Source organism: Penicillium nucicola (genome assembly GCF_028828085.1).
Source record: "Penicillium nucicola strain IBT 29836 chromosome Unknown utg000002l, whole genome shotgun sequence".
NCBI lineage: Eukaryota > Fungi > Ascomycota > Eurotiomycetes > Eurotiales > Aspergillaceae > Penicillium > Penicillium nucicola.
The window spans coordinates 3155821-3176226 of record NW_026643126.1 but is presented as its reverse complement, the minus strand read 5'-3'; the positions used below and the strand labels follow the sequence as shown (position 1 = coordinate 3176226).

The following is a 20406-nucleotide window of genomic DNA, read 5'->3' as shown; positions in this document are numbered from 1 at the left end:
TATTTTGAGTCTGACTTGTTTTATTTTTTATCTTTCATTTTTTACATGTATGCTACGAGCCCTAGAAAAGGCCACCTCTGGCCGCAGGCGTAGGGTTGGGGAGTTTTGTCAGATACTTTCTTCAGAATAATACATTCTGTCTCAATTCAAACTGTCACTTTCACACTGTATCAGACAATTGATGTAGCAGTTCGGCCAATTGGGCTGAGCGCGTCGATCTTATCAACACGTGACCGATAAATATTCAATTAATAATCAGCTTATCGCCTTCAAGGCCGATCTCCATCTCCATCTTTTGATTTCGACATTGACCTTTCCCGCTCACCAACAGCTTTCTCCCTTAAAACCGTGTCCTATTGCCTTACTATCAAACAACTTAAATCTTTACCGTGAACATACTCGCCCATCATGCCTCGCGCCGAAGCCGGAAGCACCAAGGCGATCAGCAACAAGATGAAGTCGAAAGGCTTAGGCCGACTTCGCTGGTACTGTCAAGCCTGTGGTAAGTGCACTGTCCGCTCTTGATTATATGCGCCATACTAACATTTTCAAGAAAAACAGTGCAACGACCAAAACGGATTCAAGTGCCATGTCAACAGCGAAAGCCACACGAGACAAATGCTTCTGATCGGCGAGAACTCCAAGAAACACATTGAGGATTTCAGTCGCGACTTTTTACGAAACTTCGTTGAAATATTGAGAACGACACATGGTGAAAAGAAGATCCAAATTAATCACTTCTACCAGCAAGTTATTCAAGATAAGAGCGTGAGTCTCCAATCCGCGGTCATTGAAAGCCGGCAATCAGTACTAACTTTGAACAGCATATCCATATGAACTCCACAAAGTGGTCAAGCCTGACGCAGTTCGCCTCATACCTCGGACGGGAGGGTATTTGCCGTGTGGAGGAAGGCGAAAAGGGCCTCTTCGTCTCATGGATCGATAACAGCCCCGAAACCATGCGCAAGCGCGAAGCCGTCATGAAAAAAGAACGACAGGATAAGGGTGACGAGGAGAGAGAACAGCAACAAATCCAAGAACAGATTGAGCGGGCCCAACGCACTGCAGCAGCCCACAAGACAGAAGAGGAACCGGAAGCGAAATTATTGCAGCGGAAGGAAGGCGAGAAGATGAAGCTTGATTTCGGATTCGCAGCCAAGCCGAAGACAGAGTCCAAGGTACCATCGCCTCCAACCACAACTGAGTCGCCCGAGACAAAGGATTCGCCGACTGATACCACTGATACTCCTGCTCCGCCTGCAGAAGCTGCACCGCCCGCACCTATCAAGGTGTCGATGTCTATGGGTGCTCAGAAGCAGAACGTGTTTGCTGCTGCTAAGAAGAACCCCTTGGCTGGAAAGAAGGGCTCTGTTTTCGCTCCTCCCAAGAAGATGACTGAGCAAGAACGAATCATGAAGGCTGAGATGGAGGCTTTGGAGCGCAAGCGGTCTCATACCGGCTCTGTATTCAACAACGCCAAGCGTCCCAAGGTCACTTGAAGTTTGAACTTGCTTTTGTCTTCTTCTTTTCCAAAACCGCGTTCTGCGACTCGCGCCAATTCAATGCCGATGCGCGAACAAGGGCAGTTTGCATATCTTTGCATGCAAATTCCATGGAGCAAACCTTCTACTTTCCACTTTCACTAGCACTCCTGAATTACAATAGTGATTAGGAAGCCAGATTCATTCCACTGGTTGGTTCCGTGCATTGATGGGCCTAGCGCGTATTTGCCTTTTTTTTCCACTGCAGGGATGGTGGAATTCGCAAATTTGGTCTTTTGGGGCTTTTCTTACTGCAGCAATCACCTCGGTTCCTTGATGCGGTGTGAAAGATACGTTTTAGATTATCCAGACTTGTTCCAAAGTATTAATATTAGATCTTTGTCACTAATTACACAAATAAGAATCAACGAATGTGACAACTAACCCATCGATTTGAGGTCTATATTGTATAACCGTAAATTTCGAGGATGTTTATGCTTTGCTTATGTATCAGGGGCAGGTGAAAACATAAAGCTTCGTGTCATGGAAGCTGTATGCAATAGCCAATAACATGAATTCCGTATTGGCTGTGAATGCACAAGCACAAGCTGATTTGCAGTTCTTGAAGCGGATCCACGGGGCTTTGCCAATCCCCCGCCTTCGCCCGTTCCCCAATGACCGATGCGATGCATCGGTAAATCGGAGCTCAAGGCGCCCGACTACGATAACAACAGGGCAGATCCACGTATAAAGAGGCCGCCATGACTCCCTTTGCAAGACTAGCAAGATTTATCTTGGGCCCGAGCCTGCATAATGCTGTCGCTTCACGAAATCTCGCCTTCGTTTCTTCTCAGCCACTGGATATCTACTTTAGTTGGGATTAGCTGTTTGGTAGGCTCTACCTTAATGCTCATTCGCTACTTCGTCTCAAAAGTGACTGACTGGAGCGCCATTCTAGACGATCATATATCAAAGACTCACTAATGGCACATCGCATATCCCCGGCCCTGAGATATCGAAATGGACAGGAGTGATCTACACGTATTATTGGATGAAGGGAAGCGCTCCCATGTACATTCACCAACTTCATGAAGAATATGGTGAGCGCCAATAAACCAGGTTCCAAGCCCAGTAAGATACTGACATCATTTCCCCCGAGGCCCTATTGTCCGGGTTTGTCCAGACATGGTTGATATATGTGATACGGCTGCCGTCAAAGAAATCCACAAAACCAACAGTCGGTTCCTCAAAACCGTGTGGTATCGCAATCTGGTGAACAACTCCGTGCACAACGTGTTCTCGACCGTAGATCCCAAGTTCCATGCCGTGCACCGCCGTCTTCTAGCATCGCCCATCTCCGATTCCTCAATTACTCGATTCGAGCCACTCATCGCGGATAGAATCAACCTCACTATCTCCAGAATGAAACAGGAGATAGAATCACGGGGTGTTGCTGATGTTTTCAAATGGTGGTTATTCATGGCAACGGACATCATTGGTGAACTTAGCTTTGGCGACTCCTTCCGTATGCTCGAGGCAGGAAAAGTTTGTGGATAGCATCGATATTATGAGGCCTGCGCTAATGCAAAGTACAACCACAGAAAAACCAATACATTATGGACATGGAACGGTTGGCATCATACGCGGCCATACGGACAAGTTTCCCACGTCTGATGAAACTTGCCGGCTATGCCCCTTTGCCGATGATTCAAGAGGGTATACAGGCAGGCAAGCGACTGAGGATGTATGCTGCCCAGTCAGTGGATCGTTATCGATCTCTCATTGCGGAAAATCCATCAGATCCCAAACCAACCCTGCTCACTAAATTGTTCGACACGGAGAAAAATGGATTGACATATGAAGATATTCGGCAGGAGGCTCAGGGATTCATTGTCGCAGGAAGTGATACCACTGCTGTCACCATGACTTATTTAAGCTATGCTGTTTCCAACGATAGCCGCGTGCGAGAAAAGCTTGTTGCTGAGTTGATGGGAATCCCCGAGCCCGTTAGAGACAAAGACCTCAGATACCTGCCTTATCTCAACAATGTCATCACGGAATCTTTGCGGCTATATACGGCCGTTCCTTTTGGATTGCCTCGCGCGGTGCCGACAGAGGGAGCCGAGTTCTGTGGATATTCCCTGCCAGGAGGAATCACGGTGTCAACACAGTCTCACAGTCTCCACCGAGACCCTTCTATTTTCTCAGACCCGGACAGGTGAGTCCAAAGCTCCTAGAAGTTCCGGGCCCGGTACTAAGTGGTACAGTTTCAATCCAGAGAGATGGGAAACCCCAACCAAGGAAATGAAAGATGCCTCTTTGCCTTTCGGTGGTGGATCACGAAGTAAGACTGTATTTTTCAGATTTATGATTAGCTCTAACTTTTGTAGTTTGCCTGGGTATTCATCTAGCACGCATGGAGCTTCGTCTGGCTACCGCGCTTTTCTTCAGAGCTTTACCCGATGCTCGACCTTCGAAGAAAGAGGGAATGTCAGAAAATGACATGATCATGGAGTCTTTTTTCTTGATGGCTCCACAGGGTCATCGTTGTCTCATTGAGACTTGATGTTCCTATGAGAAACAGGCCTATTACATTACTGATCAATTTAAATCACAGGAAGAACCTTTTTGGATAAAAAAACCAATTGACGAGACTTTAAATAACCAGATTAATCTTCCTCACTAAGGTCTCATATCAGACACTAACCAAGCCAAAAGTCAGATCTAGCACAGACTCCCATCCCCACAAGACTGATCACACTTGTAAATCCCAATCCAACTATCATCCCCATAGGCATCCAACCCCATCAACCACCCATTCATAACCTGATGCAAGTAATCCAAATTCTGCGGTTCGCCGTTCGCTCGACCCTCCTCCGAACAAGGATAATCGCGCGTAAGGCCCTTATTCCCATTCAGCCCACTCCCGCTAGTAAACCACCCATTATAAGACCCGAAAGCCTTGATAGCATTCCCGCCGGCCGCATCCAGCTGCGAGGAGAGGTAGTTCGTGCCTGCATCGACATTATCCTGGATCGAGCTCGTGCATTGACCGTTGGGGTAGTTTTCGCAGGATACTTGCATCAAGCCGGGCGTGGGTCCGCCGGCGTCTGCGTTGCAGGACGATTCTTGCATGGCGATCACGGCTAGAAACACGGGGTCCACGCTGTACTTTGATGCTGCGCTTTGGAAGTAGGTGTCGTATTGTTGGCAGGGGGCGCCGATTCCGTTGTAGAAGGTTTCTAGGGTGATGTGGTAGATGTCGTTTATGGAGAGGAAGGGTGGGTTCCAGCCGTTGGTGGTTAGGCCTGTGTTTAGCCAGTCTTCCGATCTGGGCGCTTGTTAGGGATGTTGATGTTGATGTTGGGTTGGGGTTGGGGTTGGAGGGATATGGTGCTTACCCGTTTGGACCTGTGGTTGAGGTAACATCGGAGGTTGCTCCTTTGGCTTTGGGGTTGGCTCCTAGACCTGGGTTTGCGGACTGGGCTGTTGATAGGGCTGCTAGAAGGAGGGTTGCCAGAGCGATGGGGTGGAGGTTGGTCATCTTTGATATTGATTCTTTCTTATGGGGCCGAATGAAGTGAATATTGAGGGATGACCCGGGAAATACCTTGAATTAATAGTCTTCAGATGCATATTAACCTATGATTCAGTAAGCTGTTTCTCTCCTTTATTCGATGTAACCTGCCAAAGTTGTTTCAGCTCATCACATAGCTCAATACCACATAACTCGATAGGAGTTTCTCAAAAGAGACAGCCACATGTCGAAAGGGGGAGAGAACTCAATGAACCACTTCCTGAATTAGGTATGGTGTATTTCCTACTTAGGTAAATGTGAAGACATCGGTGTTTGGTCAGTTGCGCCCCCAGGGTCCCATATGCAGAGGACTCCACTGAACGGTGCGGGCTCAGACTGCTCACCGGAATCCGGGGTCTAGCTTGATTTTGAGGGACATATACTGAGCAGCTTATTGGTTGTCAACATTGGCGGCGGTTTCGGATACAATTGCCCTGTCGATCTTGTACGAATCGGTCAACGTGTTTCTGAAAGTAGAAAGTGAGTGCGAATCTGCAGTGGAAAGTTCGACTGCAGCTCAGAGTTACATTTAGTAGTGTAAGAATATTCGATCAAACATTCAATGATACTTTTCACAAGTATTGCTTTGTGTAAGTTCTTTCATAATAAAATGCTTCCAACATTGCAGATCTTTCCGAAAATCTTCTTTATCGATAAATCATAACAAATACAAGTAGAAAACCCGGCAGCCCAGAGGGTTTCAGACATTTACCAAAGCTGAATTTCATGCATGTCAAGGGCGGTATTCCGAGTAATGATTCCTGCAGCAACTCCACCGAGCTGACCCATAGCCAGCGTCTTGCCCATGACCTAATAGCTGCATATTAATAGGCATCAAATAGCATCCCTAGAACGGAAAGATTGGCACAATCTCTCAATCGTATAGTAGTCCATGTACGAAGAAATGGCCTTATTGGTAAGCTTATGTTTTATAAGGTTATTATCAAAATTGTGTTTCTAGTAGCTATAGCATGAGTATAGGCGCAAACTTTGGCTATAGGCACATATTTCCCACAATGACAACAGAACTACTTATGTCGCTCGCTTCTTCCCAAGTCAATAATTCCCCCTTTGGATTCTCCTCTAGCATTGGACACACACCTCTCTGGACAATTTCACTTTCGTCAAAATCTCAGCTTCCCTGTTCAATTGGTATCGGCCTCTTTTAGTAGATAAAGACTAGGTATTTCTCTGTTGACTTTTTGGTCGTCGATTTTCTATCCTTCAACTCATACCACTTTACCACATATCCAAGTGCTCTTTTTGAGGAGACTACTCCATCAAAAAACCCCTCCATTTGATAGTCTGCCCGAAGTATGGGAAGTAAATTCGACTTCATCGCCAACTGCGCAGCGTACAATGAGTACCTTCGCCGAGGGCTGCCCGGGAACTTGAACTCCCGTTCTGGGAGAGGGGTAGTCACTTTAGATGAAGCTTGATCAAAGTATTGAATTGTATTAATCAATCATTTATGAACTATTGTGATAGGACACAGAAGGAAACATCGTTGTTCGTTGCGGTGAGGTCTTTTGTCACTTCAGCGGATGTCTCAGAAATCGAGTCAATATTTCCGAAAGTCTTGAGTGGTTAGAAAGGAGATCGTTAATTTATTGACAGAAAGCTTTGTGTGATACAAACCACCTCCGATGTCATGTAATTCGACACGAAGAGAAAGCTCAAAGGGACAGCAGCCTTACAGCACTAGAAAAACAGATGACCAGAGCCTGGTTTGAGGCCTTGATTGCCACGCAACCCCAGAGTCAAGAAGAGAAAGAGAAGGAGAGCGAGGATTCATGGGAGACGGAGTCTGATTAGGGTATCCGACAGACATACAAAGGCCTTTCTGTATATTTAAGGGGATAAGACCGTTATGCTATGGTGGCTATCATAAGTAACCTTTCCAACCTCACCTGATAACTGAGATAATTTGATATTGAATCTTCAATTCCATTGCTTTATGTCTAAGATACGTAAGAAATGAGAACAGGATGAAGCAGGAGCAGGGTGAGCGAGCGTAGAATCACATGAATTCGGGGCTGCCACTTACTCGCGCTTGATTCCTGGGTCAGTAATTCGGTATTCAAATGTTCTTCAGATTACCCATCTATAGAGGAAGTGTCTCTCATTGATACAAGCCAACCTGCTAATCTTTCACCAAGCCAAGAATAGTTAGCAGACCGGCGAACCCGGCGAAATCCGGCGAAACTCCAGCATAACCCACTCGTGCTTCGCATCAAATAGGATTCGACGAATTGTCTTGCTTAGACTGTCGGAAGAGTCACAAATCAAAATTGAGCGCTAAAAACAGCCCTCAGGGTTCTTTATCGCGAAGCTTTAGAATGAGCCAGTGAATTACAGTCTCTTACCCCGAGAGCGCTTGAAATGACCAGGATGCTAGAAATGCCACGCTTTCTGTGGCGTTATTGCCAAGACAGGTCTCTGATATATGATTGATATCCCAGTAATGTGAGGTGAGCGAGGCCTACATCTGAGACTCACACATTGGGTCTCGCCAGATCAATATCCACCGGGAAGGACCTGCTCTTACCTCGAGTTGCTGTCTTGGTAAACTTATAACATGGCACCCTCTACACCAGATACCGAGTCGCCGTATACAGTTGGTGCGATCGCAGGCCAACGCACTGGACGATTATGGTTTACCAACTCTGGCATCATCAAGCTCAACTTTATGCTTGCCATTTTTCAAATTTCGAGTTATGCAACTGGATATGATGGCTCCATGATGAATGGTCTTCAGTCCCTTAACACCTGGCAAAACTCTTTCAACAATCCTGGAGCTTCTGAACTCGGCCTGTAAGTAGCATCCGTACTGGCTGTCATGGTTGAACCTGCAAGCACGAGGGACCTTCAACGAAGCAACGAAATTGAACTGACATTATAAACCAGACTAAATGCGATCCAGAATGTCGGCCAGCTTATCACGATGCCCGTCTGCGCCTATAGCTGCGACAAGTTTGGACGCCGCCCGGTGCTTTTCGTCGGCGCTTTCATTCTCATGATTGGAGTTGCGTTGCAAGCTGCAGCTCAGAATGTGGGCATGTTCATCGCTGCTCGTGGAATCATCGGTATGGGCCTTGTCCTAAATATCACCGCGGCCCCACTCCTTCTCTTGGAGCTGGCTTTCCCTCGACAGCAGGGCCCGCAAGTGGCCATCTACAACAGCCTGTGGAATCTGGGTGCACTTGTTGCTGCATGGATTACATATGGAACCTTCCGTATCGACAGCACCTGGGCATGGCGCATCCCTTCCCTGCTGCAGGGTCTATCCAGCGTGATTCAAATCGGACTCTGCTTTTTCATCGAGGAATCGCCCCGATGGCTCATCAGCCAGGAACGCGATGAGGAGGCTAGAAAGTTGATTTGCAAATACCATGCCAACGGAGATGACTCTGATCCACTCGTCACACTAGAGATGGAGGAAATCCGCACAGCCCTTCAACTTGAGCATGAAGCCAGACAAAATACCTCTTACTTGACCTTCTTCCAGAATAAAGGAAACATCAGGCGTTTTTTTATCATTCTGTCCGTGGGATTCTTCTCGCAATGGAGCGGAAACGGCCTGATTTCGTATTATCTCACCCTCATTCTCGACTCGATTGGATATACGGCAGAAAGCACCCAGACACTGATCAATGCACTCCTGACGCTGTGGGGGATGATCTGGAGTCTTGTTTTCGCCGCGCTGATGAACAGATTCGGTCGACGGACTCTATTTCTTATCTCCACTGGAGGGATTCTAGCAGTGTATATTGTCTGGACGGCACTTGAAGCCACGTACGAGAAGAGGACCGCACTTGATGGAACTGGAGGTGATGGCTATGCTAAGGGTGTTCTAGCCATGATCTTCCTTTACAACTTCTTTTTCTCCCTTGGCTGGACGCCGCTGCAGGTCACGTACTGCATTGAGATCTTGCCCTTTGACCTGCGCGCGCGGGGACTTGTTCTTTACAATCTATTTGTTGCGCTTGCGGGGATTTTCAACCAATATGTGAACCCCATCGGTGTTACAAATAGCAAGTGGAAATTCTACATCACCTATGATGTTTGGTTGGCCTTTGAGCTTGTGGTGGTCTATTTCCTGTTTGTTGAGACCGGCAATCTAAGCTTGGAAGAGACTGCTGTGATCTTGGATGGAGAGGAGTACGGGGATAAGTTGGTTGAAGTCACAGCATCGCTAGCGGAGAAGAAATTAGGTGAGACTATGAAAGATCGAGCAGTAGTTGATAGCAGAGTGGTCAAGGAAGATCTGTGATCAATATTGTGTCTGCTCTCAGTGATTTTATCTGTTTCTCTTTTCCCTCTTATCCATTTTGCTTTTAGCTCGATTCTTTTACTCTGTGATCCAATGATATCTTTTTCAGAGGGATATGTGCCGACTAGAAAGGTATAACAAATCTATTTCATGATACTTTCAGTCACTCGATACGGCAATCAATACACCGGCGTCCAAGACCAAGTAAGAGGAAGGTTGTGCTGTAGCGGGTCCCATGTAGCTGCCGCCCGGTTAGACCTTCTTGGAATCAATGTTTCACCCAGGAGATGACCGGTGAAATTCTAACAAACGGACCTAAACGGAAGCAACAATCAATTGATTTGGCATAGCCAGATACCAAAAAGAAAAAGGCGATAGGCCTTCGGACATTTCACCGGTGAAGTGCGGGGGATTAGCCGGGATTTTGCCGAGCAGCCTCAATGGCTGTCACTAGAAACGTTAGCTCACTATAAGATGATATTCAACGCGTAATGACCCATTTAAATTCATTGACCCCGCTCCATGATGGAATGATATTAATCAGTTTCGCTCTCGCTGCTTTGGAAATATTCACAGCCAGCATGAGATTGAACAACCTCGCTCAATATGCATTCATTGGTGCGATTGCAGCCACCAGCGCCTCAGCCGCCAAGATAACAAAAGCTCTGACCAAAAGTGAATATTACCAAAATCTTGAATTTTGAGCAACGTTAATAAAATCATTTTTCAGACGCACAGGACCTGTTTGACTGGTCCATGGACGTCAACGACAAACGCTGGGATGATTCGTACAAGTACATCTTATATTCAGACAATGGTCCATGGTCAACTAGATTTACAGCATGGTATACTGCTGGTCTACTTTATCGAAACAAGGGAAATGACCTAGGCAACGCCAAAGCAGCAATTGAGAACATGTAAGAGGACCTAAAGCAACAGTGATAGCTCAATTGAGACTTCTGCGTGTTCAAAGCTAACTCAAATTCCCCAGCCTGACATGCCAGATGGCTGAGAGTTATGATTCGGCTTGGTATGGTACATTCAAGCTTTCTCCGGACGAGCCCTATCCAACTCCGGACTCGGACTTGTACCCGCCGAAAATCTATGTTTGTGATTCCAATTCCTTATAATGATTTAAAGAAAGAAAGAGAATTAACTAATACATGGCTATTTCAAGGACACCTACGACCCAAATTGGAGAGAATTCATCGGGACACAGCTCGTGCAAATCGTAGAGGAATTCTCCGATCTGCTAGGCGAAAGCCTTGTATCGCGTATCGAGGACACCCTGGAGATTGCAGCTGTTGGTTCCATGCGCCGAAATGGATCCTACCCAGAAGGCGACAACCTGACACCAGCATATTCCAATCCGGCCATAATGCGCGCATGGTACATTTCTTGGATTGGCGAGCGTCGTAACAATCAGGTATATGACTAGAGATGTGTCGATCTGCAAACTACAGTATGATAAACTAACAGAGTCTACAGACTTTCATTGACTACGCCAATGACCAGGGCAGTGCTATCCTGGAGCTCTTCCAGTCGACAGGCTCAAACGTGCTGTCAGAATATAATGCACCCACCTACTACGGAATGGATACCTGGGCGCTCGCCGGTGTCATAAAATACGGACCCAAGGATGCTGCCATGACCAAGAATGCCAAAACAATTCTGACGGATCTATGGGCAGATATTGCTGCTCATTATAATCCCTACCTGGCCAATATGGTAGGACCGGTATGTCTTTCTCGTGACAGGGATCACTACTTCAACTAACAACGCACTTTGAATAGTATGATCGGGCCTACACCCGTGATCTAGTGTCTAACTCGGCAGTCATCGACTACTTCTGGTGGGGTCTATACGGCTATGGCGGGCCTCAGCCCGTGAAAATGGAGTCGGATCTGCTGTACGATGTGGCACAGGGTGCAGCATTGGCACTGGTCATTGACGTAGTTGCAGATCATATCTCCAAAAAAGACTCCAAATGGCTGGCATCCAAAGGAAGCTGGGATGGGGAACGAATGATCACCAAAAAGGTTCCTGATGCCCTTGGTGCCGATGCCGAAGTCCGGGTCGTCACTTCGTGGATTAGCGCTCCTCTCATGATCGGTGCTGAAAAAGTCTCAGAGACTGTCAATCGTGGCGAGCAATATGTCCCGGCTATCGTACAGTGGGCTGGTGATAAAAATCATACGCCTCATCCATATATGGCCTTGTTTTCTCTATATCCGACAGCTTCAACTATTCACGCTGTCGCTGGACCTAACAGCCTGGAGATATCTTACCCCAATACCACCCAGGATGGAACTGATATTTTCACGTTTGCGCTGGCGCAACTGCCGCCAAGTTGGACTCTCATCAAGAAGAAAGTTGTTGGAGGCCTTGAGGAGCTTCCTTGTCTCGATGTCACCATCAACGCCGACGGTCTAGAGAAACAGCCTGTGATCTATGGCACCAGCGTGGAGGACAATCGTGTTTACAACATCTCTTATATTGTACCCTCTAACTTTACTGGTGTACCCAAGATCACATTCGAGTTCGCGTACACTTGCTAATAATGCGATATTTGTGAGAAATGGGAGGTGTTTGTGCTTGCAGCCTGTTTCGTGTTTCAATAGTAGACGTCTATTGTGATTTTTCGAATTCCAAAACGTAAATAAAAGATTTACCAGTCAAAACAACGCACAGTACAGATCCATCGGCATTCTCGCCGATTCGATATACAAATTGGAACTAAAAACGCCTTCGGATTAAAACCCCGCCCTTTATCCTTGTCCTCCTGCAGCTCTCCCCACTACAACACTGTACATCGCAGTGTTGTCACCCGGAGAAATAGACTGAATTGCCGGAATCGTGCCACGTTACGAGCCTGGAGCAGTCTTAGCCCCGCCGGAGTTTGTCCTTATCTTGTGGTCTCTTGTCCCCGGCATGTCCTCAGTGTTCCTCTAACCTCACTGAGATCAGAGTCCTCGATCATGTCATTTCCAAAGGAGCTCCCCGACTGGAACAACCTCAAGGTCATCCACAAAGGGACTCTCCCACCACGAGCCCACTTCTATTCATACACCTCAGAAGAAGCCGCACGCACTTTTAACCGCGACAAGAGTGAATACGTGTCTCTCAACGGCACTTGGAAGTTCAGACATGATGCATCACCCTTTGAGGCTCCAGAATGGTCCTCCGTAAACCCCATGAGCTGGGATGACATCAAAGTCCCGGGAATGTGGCAGCTGCAGGGATACTCTCATCCGACGTACACCAACGTCAATTATCCATTCCATGTCAATCCTCCCGAGGTGCCAGTTCTCAATGAGACAGGATCGTACTGGAGAAAGTTTTTAACGCCTGAGAGATGGACAGGGCAGCAAATTCGCATCCGCTTTGAGGGAGTAGACAGCGCATTTCACCTCTGGGTCAATGACAAACTTGTCGGCTACTCCCAGGGGTCTCGAAACCCGAGTGAGTTTGATATCACTCAGATGCTTGCCGCGCCTGGTGCCGTTAATACGGTCGCGGTTCGTGTGTACGAATTTTGTGATGGGTCGTATATTGAGCGTCAGGATCAATGGCTTCTCAGTGGCATCTTTCGGGATGTTGGCTTGCTTTCCTTTCCGGTCGTCTCGATTGTTGACTTCAGTGCCGTTGCCACGATTGAGAATCCTACAAAGGATAATACAGTTGGTAGAATGATCACTGGGGTCAAAGTACAAGGAGAAGATCGCAACGTCCAGATCAAGCTGTATCACCCGGATGGCAAGCTACTACATGAATCGGAATTTCCATCATCCGATTCGGGTATCATTGAAGTGTCCAATAGTGACTTGAAATTGTGGTCGGCTGAGAGTCCTGACCTGTATACCTTACTTATCTCTTTCAATCAGAGAACAATTCCCCAACGCATTGGTTTCCGACGCATCGAGATCAGCAACTCAAACTTCCTGGTCAATTGGAAGCCAATCATCTTGTATGGCGTCAACCGCCATGAGCACCACCATCTCTATGGTCGGGCGGTGCCATATGAAAATATGCGAGCAGATCTAATTCTGATGAAGAAACACAACATCAATGCTCTGCGATGCTCTCATCAGCCAAATGACCCCCGACTCTACGAAGTCTGCGATGAGCTTGGTCTCTATGTGATGGCTGAAGCGGATCTCGAGTGCCATGGCTTTGATCCAGTCGAACGATCTAACATTCCGAACCAACATCTCATGACTGAATATGAAATCCAAGAAATGTCTTACAAAATGGCCAAGAAATGGACTTCCGATAACCCGGAATGGAAAGATGCCTACCTCGATCGCGCGACGCAACTAGTTGAGCGATTCAAAAACTTCCCTTGTGTTATTATGTGGTCGCTCGGAAATGAGGCATTCTACGGAAGAAATCATGTCAGTATGTACGAGTGGATCAAAGATGCGGACACGACTCGTCTAGTTCACTATGAGGGAGACAGGGAAGCTCTCAGTGCCGATCTTTACTCTACCATGTACTGGAGTGTGGACGCACTCAAAAAGCATGTTGCTGAGAAAAGCGATAAGCCTTTGATTCAATGCGAGTATGGTCATGCCAGTAAGTTGAAGAGCCGAAACTAACATGTTCTTGCGACACCTTCTGACGCTTGCTATTAGTGGGTAACGGGCCGGGAGGTTTGAAGGAGTACATCGAAGCCTACCGCAGTGAAAAGCTTTTACAAGGAGGCTTCATTTGGGAATGGTGCAACCATGGGCTTCTGAAGAGAGAAGGTGACACGTCTTACTATGCTTATGGCGGTGATTTCAAAGACGAACCCAATGATGCGGACTTCATTCTTGACGGGATGGTGTATTCCGATCACACGCCTACTCCTGGCTTGACCGAGTACAAGAAAGCCATCGAGCCAGTCACAGTGAGACTAAATAAGACTGGTAAGCATTTGCAAGTGATGAACCATTACGACTTCAGCACTCTTGATCATCTGGCCGTGACATGGCATCTCGTCGGGGAAACCGGAAGCACGAAACCAGCAGCGTTAAAATTGCCGCTTGTTAACCCTGGAGCGTCTACTTTGATTGAGCTCCCAGAAGGTGTAAAGCTTACCTCTGAGCCAACCTGGTTGACCATCAGATTTTGTCTAAGAGAGGCTACAGCTTGGGCACCAAGTGGACATGAGATTGCCTGGGCCCAGATTGCACTACACGAGCGACAGAAACTATCACTTCCTGCAGCTTTGAGCTCAAAAAGCTCTCCACTGTCTATTTGCGAAAGCCTGGGCAAATTACACATCGCCTCAACTGGCTTTTCCTCTCAATTTACCTACGACATCATCAGGGGTAACCTGTCGTGGTCCACAGATGCAGGCAAGATTCTACGCAGCGGGCCACAATTAGGAATATACCGCCCCATGACGCAGAACGATCTCGGACCAGCAGGTCCCTTTGTTGAATGGGAACGCTTCCGCATACAGAGCACTCGCATGCTGATCAAATCAGCAACATGGCAAGTAAATGACAATGGAAGCGTTTCTATCACAACGAATGTCCGAGTCGCGCCCACGGTGCTAGAGTGGGCAATGGAAGCAACACTCAAATACACAATCACCGAGTCATCCGTTACTCTCCACGTCAAAGGCGACTTCACCGGCACGCATCCAAAATACATTCCCAGACTTGGCCTCACCCTCCGATTACCCCGTCGCTATGACGCAGCTACCTGGTTCGGCAGGGGTCCTGGAGAATCCTACCGTGACAAAAAGAGCGCTTCCCGATTCGGCACATACACGGCATCTCTTGAAACTGGTCTTCAGACACCATATGAATGGCCTCAGGAGAACGGTAATCGCATGGATACACATTGGGCTCGGCTTCATTCTTCGCCTCCAGATACCTCTTATTCTGCGTCTGCTGGTGCAGATGTAACGTTCCCTGGTATTGAGGCTATGATGGATACGCCGTTTAATTTCTCGTTGCGGAAATACAGCATTGCGGAGCTTGACGGGGCGAAACATCCACATGAGCTATCTGAGCTTAAGGATGAGACTGAATTGAATATCGACCTTGCGCATCATGGAATCGGCACGGCTAGTTGTGGTCCTGGTCCTTTCGAGGGTCACAGATTGGAAGCTGGGCCTTTTGATTTCACGGTTCATTTCAGACTCATGGATATTTAAATGAGAATTCTTATCTATTTCCCTCGCTTACTGGGAGAATACTTGTCTTGTTTTGTAGACATAGCTCACATTGATCCATTTATCCATTAATAAGAATCCGACGCCGGAATTTTGGCTAATGGGTTATAATGACGATGAAGATAATGATCGTAATTGGCGTTTGCGGTGTTGCAATTACTCGGTGGTGGCTTCGCATTCCAGCATGAAATGTTCCGAGGTTGCCCGATCTTGACACTATTATCCGGGAGCTTTTGAACTGGGACTCACCGGGGAATGTTTTACCTCCTTGTCCCGTTAAATGGACACAAACTTCAGATGGCAGGATTGTTGCATTGGCCGTTGGTAGCCAAGCTGGCCCTGCCAGATGCGATGACATTGCGCCAGTTGATCGCACAAAGAAGTAGCACACTCCCGATTGTCAATTAGGTTGATTTGAAAAGGTGTAACAGATGACTGTGATGCGCACTGGGAAGAAATCCGAATGTGATTCGACTTGAAGCATCTTGAGAGACGTCGGGAAGTCTCAGTCCATGGTCAGAGCCACCCAAACAATACGAGGACGGGGAAGCTCCCGCACCCGGTCTCAGGGTCCACAGGGTCCAAGATCGACCGATAGCAGCACGTAGGATCACTCAACTGATGAAGAATTGCAAGTTTGAGTGAAATTGTATTCAGTCATAATCCATTATTTGGCATATCTTTATACAAGTTGCCCTTTATAGAGTGCAATAATTGTTATTTAGGATAAGACTACCGATCTGTCACTGATCTCGTTTGCGTTTGACCTGATTATGAACTATCTTAAGCCGTCGCTGAGTTATTACAGCACTCGATTCTCGATCTCTATTTCGATCATATTCCGTAAGTTGAGAGACTCTGGTAATCAGTTGTACGCCTTGCCTTATGCGGCCTATTCCTTTTCCAGGTCGTTAAATCTCTTCTGTTTTTTTAGTCTTACATATTTTCTCCAAAGAGACGAAAGAGGGAAATGGCTCTGCCCTGTCCCTCGGGCCTTCTATGCAAGTCGGAGTGCTCCGAAGGCTTGATTGTCACTTTAACCATGGAACCGTGATAACATCCCTATATCACATGTGCTTCGCTACCACCGCATTGCGCGAGCGAATTAGATGTGCTTCCTAGAACATTCGGTTCCTTGCTAAGCTAATTTGACACGTGTGGGACTATCTCCAACCCCCAGTTAATATACAACAATCTATTCTTCACAGCCCGCTGTAGTTTCTTCACCACATACTATCCCCACGCCAAGATTGGTTAGGGCTGCCAAACGACCCCTCACATTAGTGCCCTGCCAAGAAGGGCGCTAGCCCTCAGAAACCTATCAAGCTCATAAGATAAGACATGCGCTGCCAGATGTTGAGCCACAATTTTCTTCTAGAGCGCAAGCCGATGGTCTCCGGCTGCCTGCATGCAGATCTTACAAGATGACCCTGCTGCAATAGGTGGAAGAGCGAAGTCGTACTCATCCGCCTGGAAAAAAAGTGACCATTCAGAGGCCACTTTGACGCTGAAGACATCCCCGTGGGCACATTCACTTGCTGTAACGTCGGTCGGCATATCATTCTAGTCTGATTTGAGGGTCTTAAGGCAACGAATGATTTATGCGCCGAGAAGAATGCGGGGACTCAATTATTTAAACAGGACCTCGCCGCCGGAAAGGCACCAGAAAGACTTGCTCATCCTCCTTCTACGCTGATCATCCAGGCAATCTCAGATATTAATTTCCCAATCTTGTCCAGATGGCATCTATCAACAAGATTGCTCTCGTCGCTTTGAGCGCGGCGACCGGAGTCAATGCATGGGGCTCACTAGGCCATGCTACAGTGGCATATGTTGCCCAGAACTATGTTACTTCCGAGACAGCGGCATGGTAAGTAGGAATTGGTCTTTGAATGGCAACACGACCATGATTTACCTATTTATCTATTTGAAATTCCAAAACTAACTAGTTTCAAGGGCGCAAGGTGTTCTCAACGATACCTCTAGCTCCTACTTGGCAAGCATTGCCTCTTGGGCTGATTCATACCGCGCAACCACTGCAGGCAAATGGTCCGCTCCATTCCACTTTATCGATGCAGAGGACAATCCCCCAACGACCTGCAATGTCGACTATGAGCGCGACTGCGGTACCTCAGGGTGCTTGGTGTCCGCCATCGCCAACTACACCCAGCGTGTAAGCGATGCCCGACTTACCAGCGACCACACCGCAGAAGCTCTCCGATTCCTTGTGCACTTCCTCGGCGATGTTACCCAACCGCTGCATGACGAGGCTTACGAAGTTGGTGGAAACGACGTCGACGTCACCTACCAAGGGTACAGCGACAACCTCCATGCGGACTGGGATACCTACATGCCGCAGACGTTGATTGGTGGCAGCTCACTCGCAGACGCACTGACCTGGTCCAAGACTCTGGTCAGCGAAATTAATTCAGGAACTTACAAGTCCGAGGCGGCTAGCTGGATCTCGGGAGATACTATCAGCGACGCTATCACCACTTCTACTCGCTGGGCTTCGGATGCTAATGCTTTTGTTTGCACCGTTGTTATGCCCGATGGAGCTGCTGCTTTGCAGACCGGTGATCTCTACCCAACATACTACAACTCGGCTATTGGAACTATTGAGCTGCAGATTGCGAAGGGTGGCTACCGCTTGGGTAACTGGCTTAACATGATCTACTCTTCTAAGATTGCCAAGCGTGATTTGGAGGGCCTTGTCAAGATGACCCGAGATGCGGCTCCGGACCTGTCGGGTCTGGATCTTCTTCCTGAAGCTCGTCCTTTGAGCCGTGCTAAGCTTGCTAGGGCGGCGATGGAAGGATCATGCTGCTCGGAGAAGCGCGATCATAAGCATTAGGATGGATATGGACTTATAAATCTTGGTGAGAGCATGGTGGAGTTGTTGAGCGTCAGTGAAGGTTTAAAATACAATTAGGTTTCTCAGAAATATGGATTATGAGTTATATGTAGAATAGACTGTACTCAACTGTATGGAGTATTCTTCCTCGTCTTCGTGTTCAACTGGTATTCCGGAAACGATGTTCTAAACAGTCCATATTCCCCGTGTTCGCAAACATGAGATATCCGCGGTCTCATACCAAGCTCAGGTATGCAAAGATAGAGGTTAACGCAGCAACTTGGAGTGATGACCATTTTGATAGGCCAAGACCGGCTGCGGAACTCGCAGGGGCGGATGTGGTAGCAGCTGCAGATGACCCCGAGGATCCAGCCGAGGAGCTTGACTCCGACTGACTAGATGAAGTCGCAGTGCTTGTTGCAAGGCTCGAAGTCGTCAATGGGGTACTTGCGAGTGGAGTGGAAGTCCCGACTGGGGTGGAAGTCCCGACTGGGGTAGAGGGAACAACCAAGGGGACAGAGCTGGTCAACACAGGAGTGGAAGAGCCAACAGCAGCGACACTGGAGCTAAGAGCGGGGATAGGTACTGGCGTAGCACTGGTAGAGGCGATATAAGGTGTGGAGGAAATCAGCGAAGCAGACGAAGACGCGGCGGCAAAGCATGAGTCGCCGGCCAACTGAACATTCACACATTGGGTGACGGACGTGCTGTTGGAAGTGTAGATGTTGTCTCCGCCATTCAAGCCAGTCGCGCAGGCAATGAACTTGGCGCTACCGTTGAACTCAAGGGTACCAGATGAAGTAAGAGAAAACCCGGATGTACCAGTCGAACCCTCATCGCACTGGAATTGAGTAGTCTCCGCTGCATAATGTGTTAGTCTAGCATAACATGTCAGATGTAAATCACAAGATACTCACAGGTCACAACGCAGCCGCGGCCCTCACTGTCGGTGATAATGCTATCGGAGAGGCAGAATTGTGCAGCAGACAAGGTAGTATCGCCAAGACGGACTTGACCATCACTCAGTTGACCAAGGGAGCCGGAGATGCTACCGGTCGCAGTCAAATGGAAGCAACAGCTATCGCTGCGGCCGACAAGTGCGTTGGTGCCAGCAACAAAGGCTGCAACAGCAATGGTGCTCTTCATTATGACAAGAAAATGCGATCACAGAAATGCAGGTGTCAATAACAGCGAGAGAGGTGGCTTTCCTATGTAAAGCGGAATCAATTCAATTGTTGAAAAAGAGACGAAATGGGGGCAACGAAAGCTGAAGTAGCAAAGAGAAGCGATGCCTCCTAGTTCGGAAGTGGGTAGGGATCTACCTGGGCTACGTAGCTCCATGAGTATAGGGCCAGCTATTGTGATCTAACATAAGAAAGTCGGCCTTGCCACTGCTATCTATCAAATTGATTCGTCAACAGCTAGTCGATGTATTCTCCACATAGTTAGTATTCGCATGTTAAATCAAGTTACGTGGGGTGGCGTAGCGGGGAGTTTCCCAACACATAACATAGGACGCGTGTTCACGGGCGAAATCCCTGCTCTGTTCCCAAGTGTGCTCCCAAGCGAACGATCACAAAATGCGATTCAATTAGCTGAGATGCAATCCATCATTGCCCCCTAGGAGTACAGTATACAGTGTACGGTAATGTACTATTCGATTCATCGAGTCTTGGAACATTTGCCAAGTCGACCCGAGTTTAACGAATTTATCCAATAGCCTTGCGCAACGGTGTTCGCGACAGCTGAGTCTGGGATGAAGTCTGAGGCCGTTTGTGGGTGTCATGAGCACGCCCAGACTTCAAATGAAGTGAGCTAAAAGCCCCTAACGGCTGCTTGGGCGCCACTTCCAAGTTCCTGCATGGCATGAATGGCACTAGGCGTTCTCTTCTGGTCTGGGCAGGTCTGAAGATATGAGTGAACGTAAATGCGCAAGCAAGCTATGAGTGCATCTCACTTGTTATTTCTGCGTGCTGAAGCTCTTCAGTGGGAAGTTCGTAAGAAAGACAGGAGTAAGTTACAGTATGTCCACTGTAAAAAGAAAGAAAACAA

General features: G+C 47.7%; 8 protein-coding genes across 8 annotated transcripts; 6 read left to right on the top strand and 2 right to left on the bottom strand.

Annotated features, from left to right (window-relative positions):
* Positions 1 to 408: 408 nt before the first annotated feature.
* On the top strand, positions 409 to 1499 carry N7511_002955 (putative C2H2 finger domain protein (Kin17); the record flags this gene model as incomplete). Its single annotated transcript, XM_057125380.1, has 3 exons — positions 409 to 502; positions 554 to 768; positions 825 to 1499. The coding sequence occupies 3 exons, from the start codon at positions 409 to 411 to the stop codon at positions 1497 to 1499; spliced, it is 984 nt and encodes a 327-aa protein (XP_056987539.1).
* Positions 1500 to 2387: 888 nt separating this feature from the next.
* Positions 2388 to 4047, top strand: N7511_002954 (cytochrome P450; the record flags this gene model as incomplete). The annotated part of the gene is made up of 6 exons (XM_057125379.1): positions 2388 to 2414; positions 2440 to 2581; positions 2641 to 3026; positions 3083 to 3699; positions 3749 to 3825; positions 3872 to 4047. 6 exons carry the CDS (start codon positions 2388 to 2390, stop codon positions 4045 to 4047), a joined length of 1425 nt encoding a protein of 474 aa, XP_056987538.1.
* Positions 4048 to 4205: 158 nt separating this feature from the next.
* On the bottom strand, positions 4206 to 5025 carry N7511_002953 (putative extracellular soluble lytic transglycosylase; the record flags this gene model as incomplete). Its single annotated transcript, XM_057125378.1, has 2 exons — positions 4206 to 4812; positions 4883 to 5025. The coding sequence occupies 2 exons, from the start codon at positions 5023 to 5025 to the stop codon at positions 4206 to 4208; spliced, it is 750 nt and encodes a 249-aa protein (XP_056987537.1).
* Positions 5026 to 7636: 2611 nt separating this feature from the next.
* Positions 7637 to 9331, top strand: N7511_002952 (uncharacterized protein; the record flags this gene model as incomplete). Its single annotated transcript, XM_057125377.1, has 2 exons — positions 7637 to 7872; positions 7966 to 9331. The coding sequence occupies 2 exons, from the start codon at positions 7637 to 7639 to the stop codon at positions 9329 to 9331; spliced, it is 1602 nt and encodes a 533-aa protein (XP_056987536.1).
* A 581-nt stretch (positions 9332 to 9912) lies between these two features.
* N7511_002951 (uncharacterized protein) lies at positions 9913 to 11889 on the top strand (the record flags this gene model as incomplete). Its single annotated transcript, XM_057125376.1, has 6 exons — positions 9913 to 10006; positions 10062 to 10248; positions 10323 to 10437; positions 10509 to 10757; positions 10820 to 11068; positions 11125 to 11889. The coding sequence occupies 6 exons, from the start codon at positions 9913 to 9915 to the stop codon at positions 11887 to 11889; spliced, it is 1659 nt and encodes a 552-aa protein (XP_056987535.1).
* Positions 11890 to 12309: 420 nt separating this feature from the next.
* N7511_002950 (uncharacterized protein) lies at positions 12310 to 15482 on the top strand (the record flags this gene model as incomplete). Its single annotated transcript, XM_057125375.1, has 2 exons — positions 12310 to 13906; positions 13966 to 15482. The coding sequence occupies 2 exons, from the start codon at positions 12310 to 12312 to the stop codon at positions 15480 to 15482; spliced, it is 3114 nt and encodes a 1037-aa protein (XP_056987534.1).
* Positions 15483 to 17239: 1757 nt separating this feature from the next.
* On the top strand, positions 17240 to 18354 carry N7511_002949 (S1/P1 nuclease; the record flags this gene model as incomplete). Its single annotated transcript, XM_057125374.1, has 2 exons — positions 17240 to 17370; positions 17457 to 18354. 2 exons carry the CDS (start codon positions 17240 to 17242, stop codon positions 18352 to 18354), a joined length of 1029 nt encoding a protein of 342 aa, XP_056987533.1.
* Positions 18355 to 18589: 235 nt separating this feature from the next.
* On the bottom strand, positions 18590 to 19500 carry N7511_002948 (uncharacterized protein; the record flags this gene model as incomplete). Its single annotated transcript, XM_057125373.1, has 2 exons — positions 18590 to 19215; positions 19272 to 19500. The coding sequence occupies 2 exons, from the start codon at positions 19498 to 19500 to the stop codon at positions 18590 to 18592; spliced, it is 855 nt and encodes a 284-aa protein (XP_056987532.1).
* Positions 19501 to 20406: the final 906 nt, after the last annotated feature.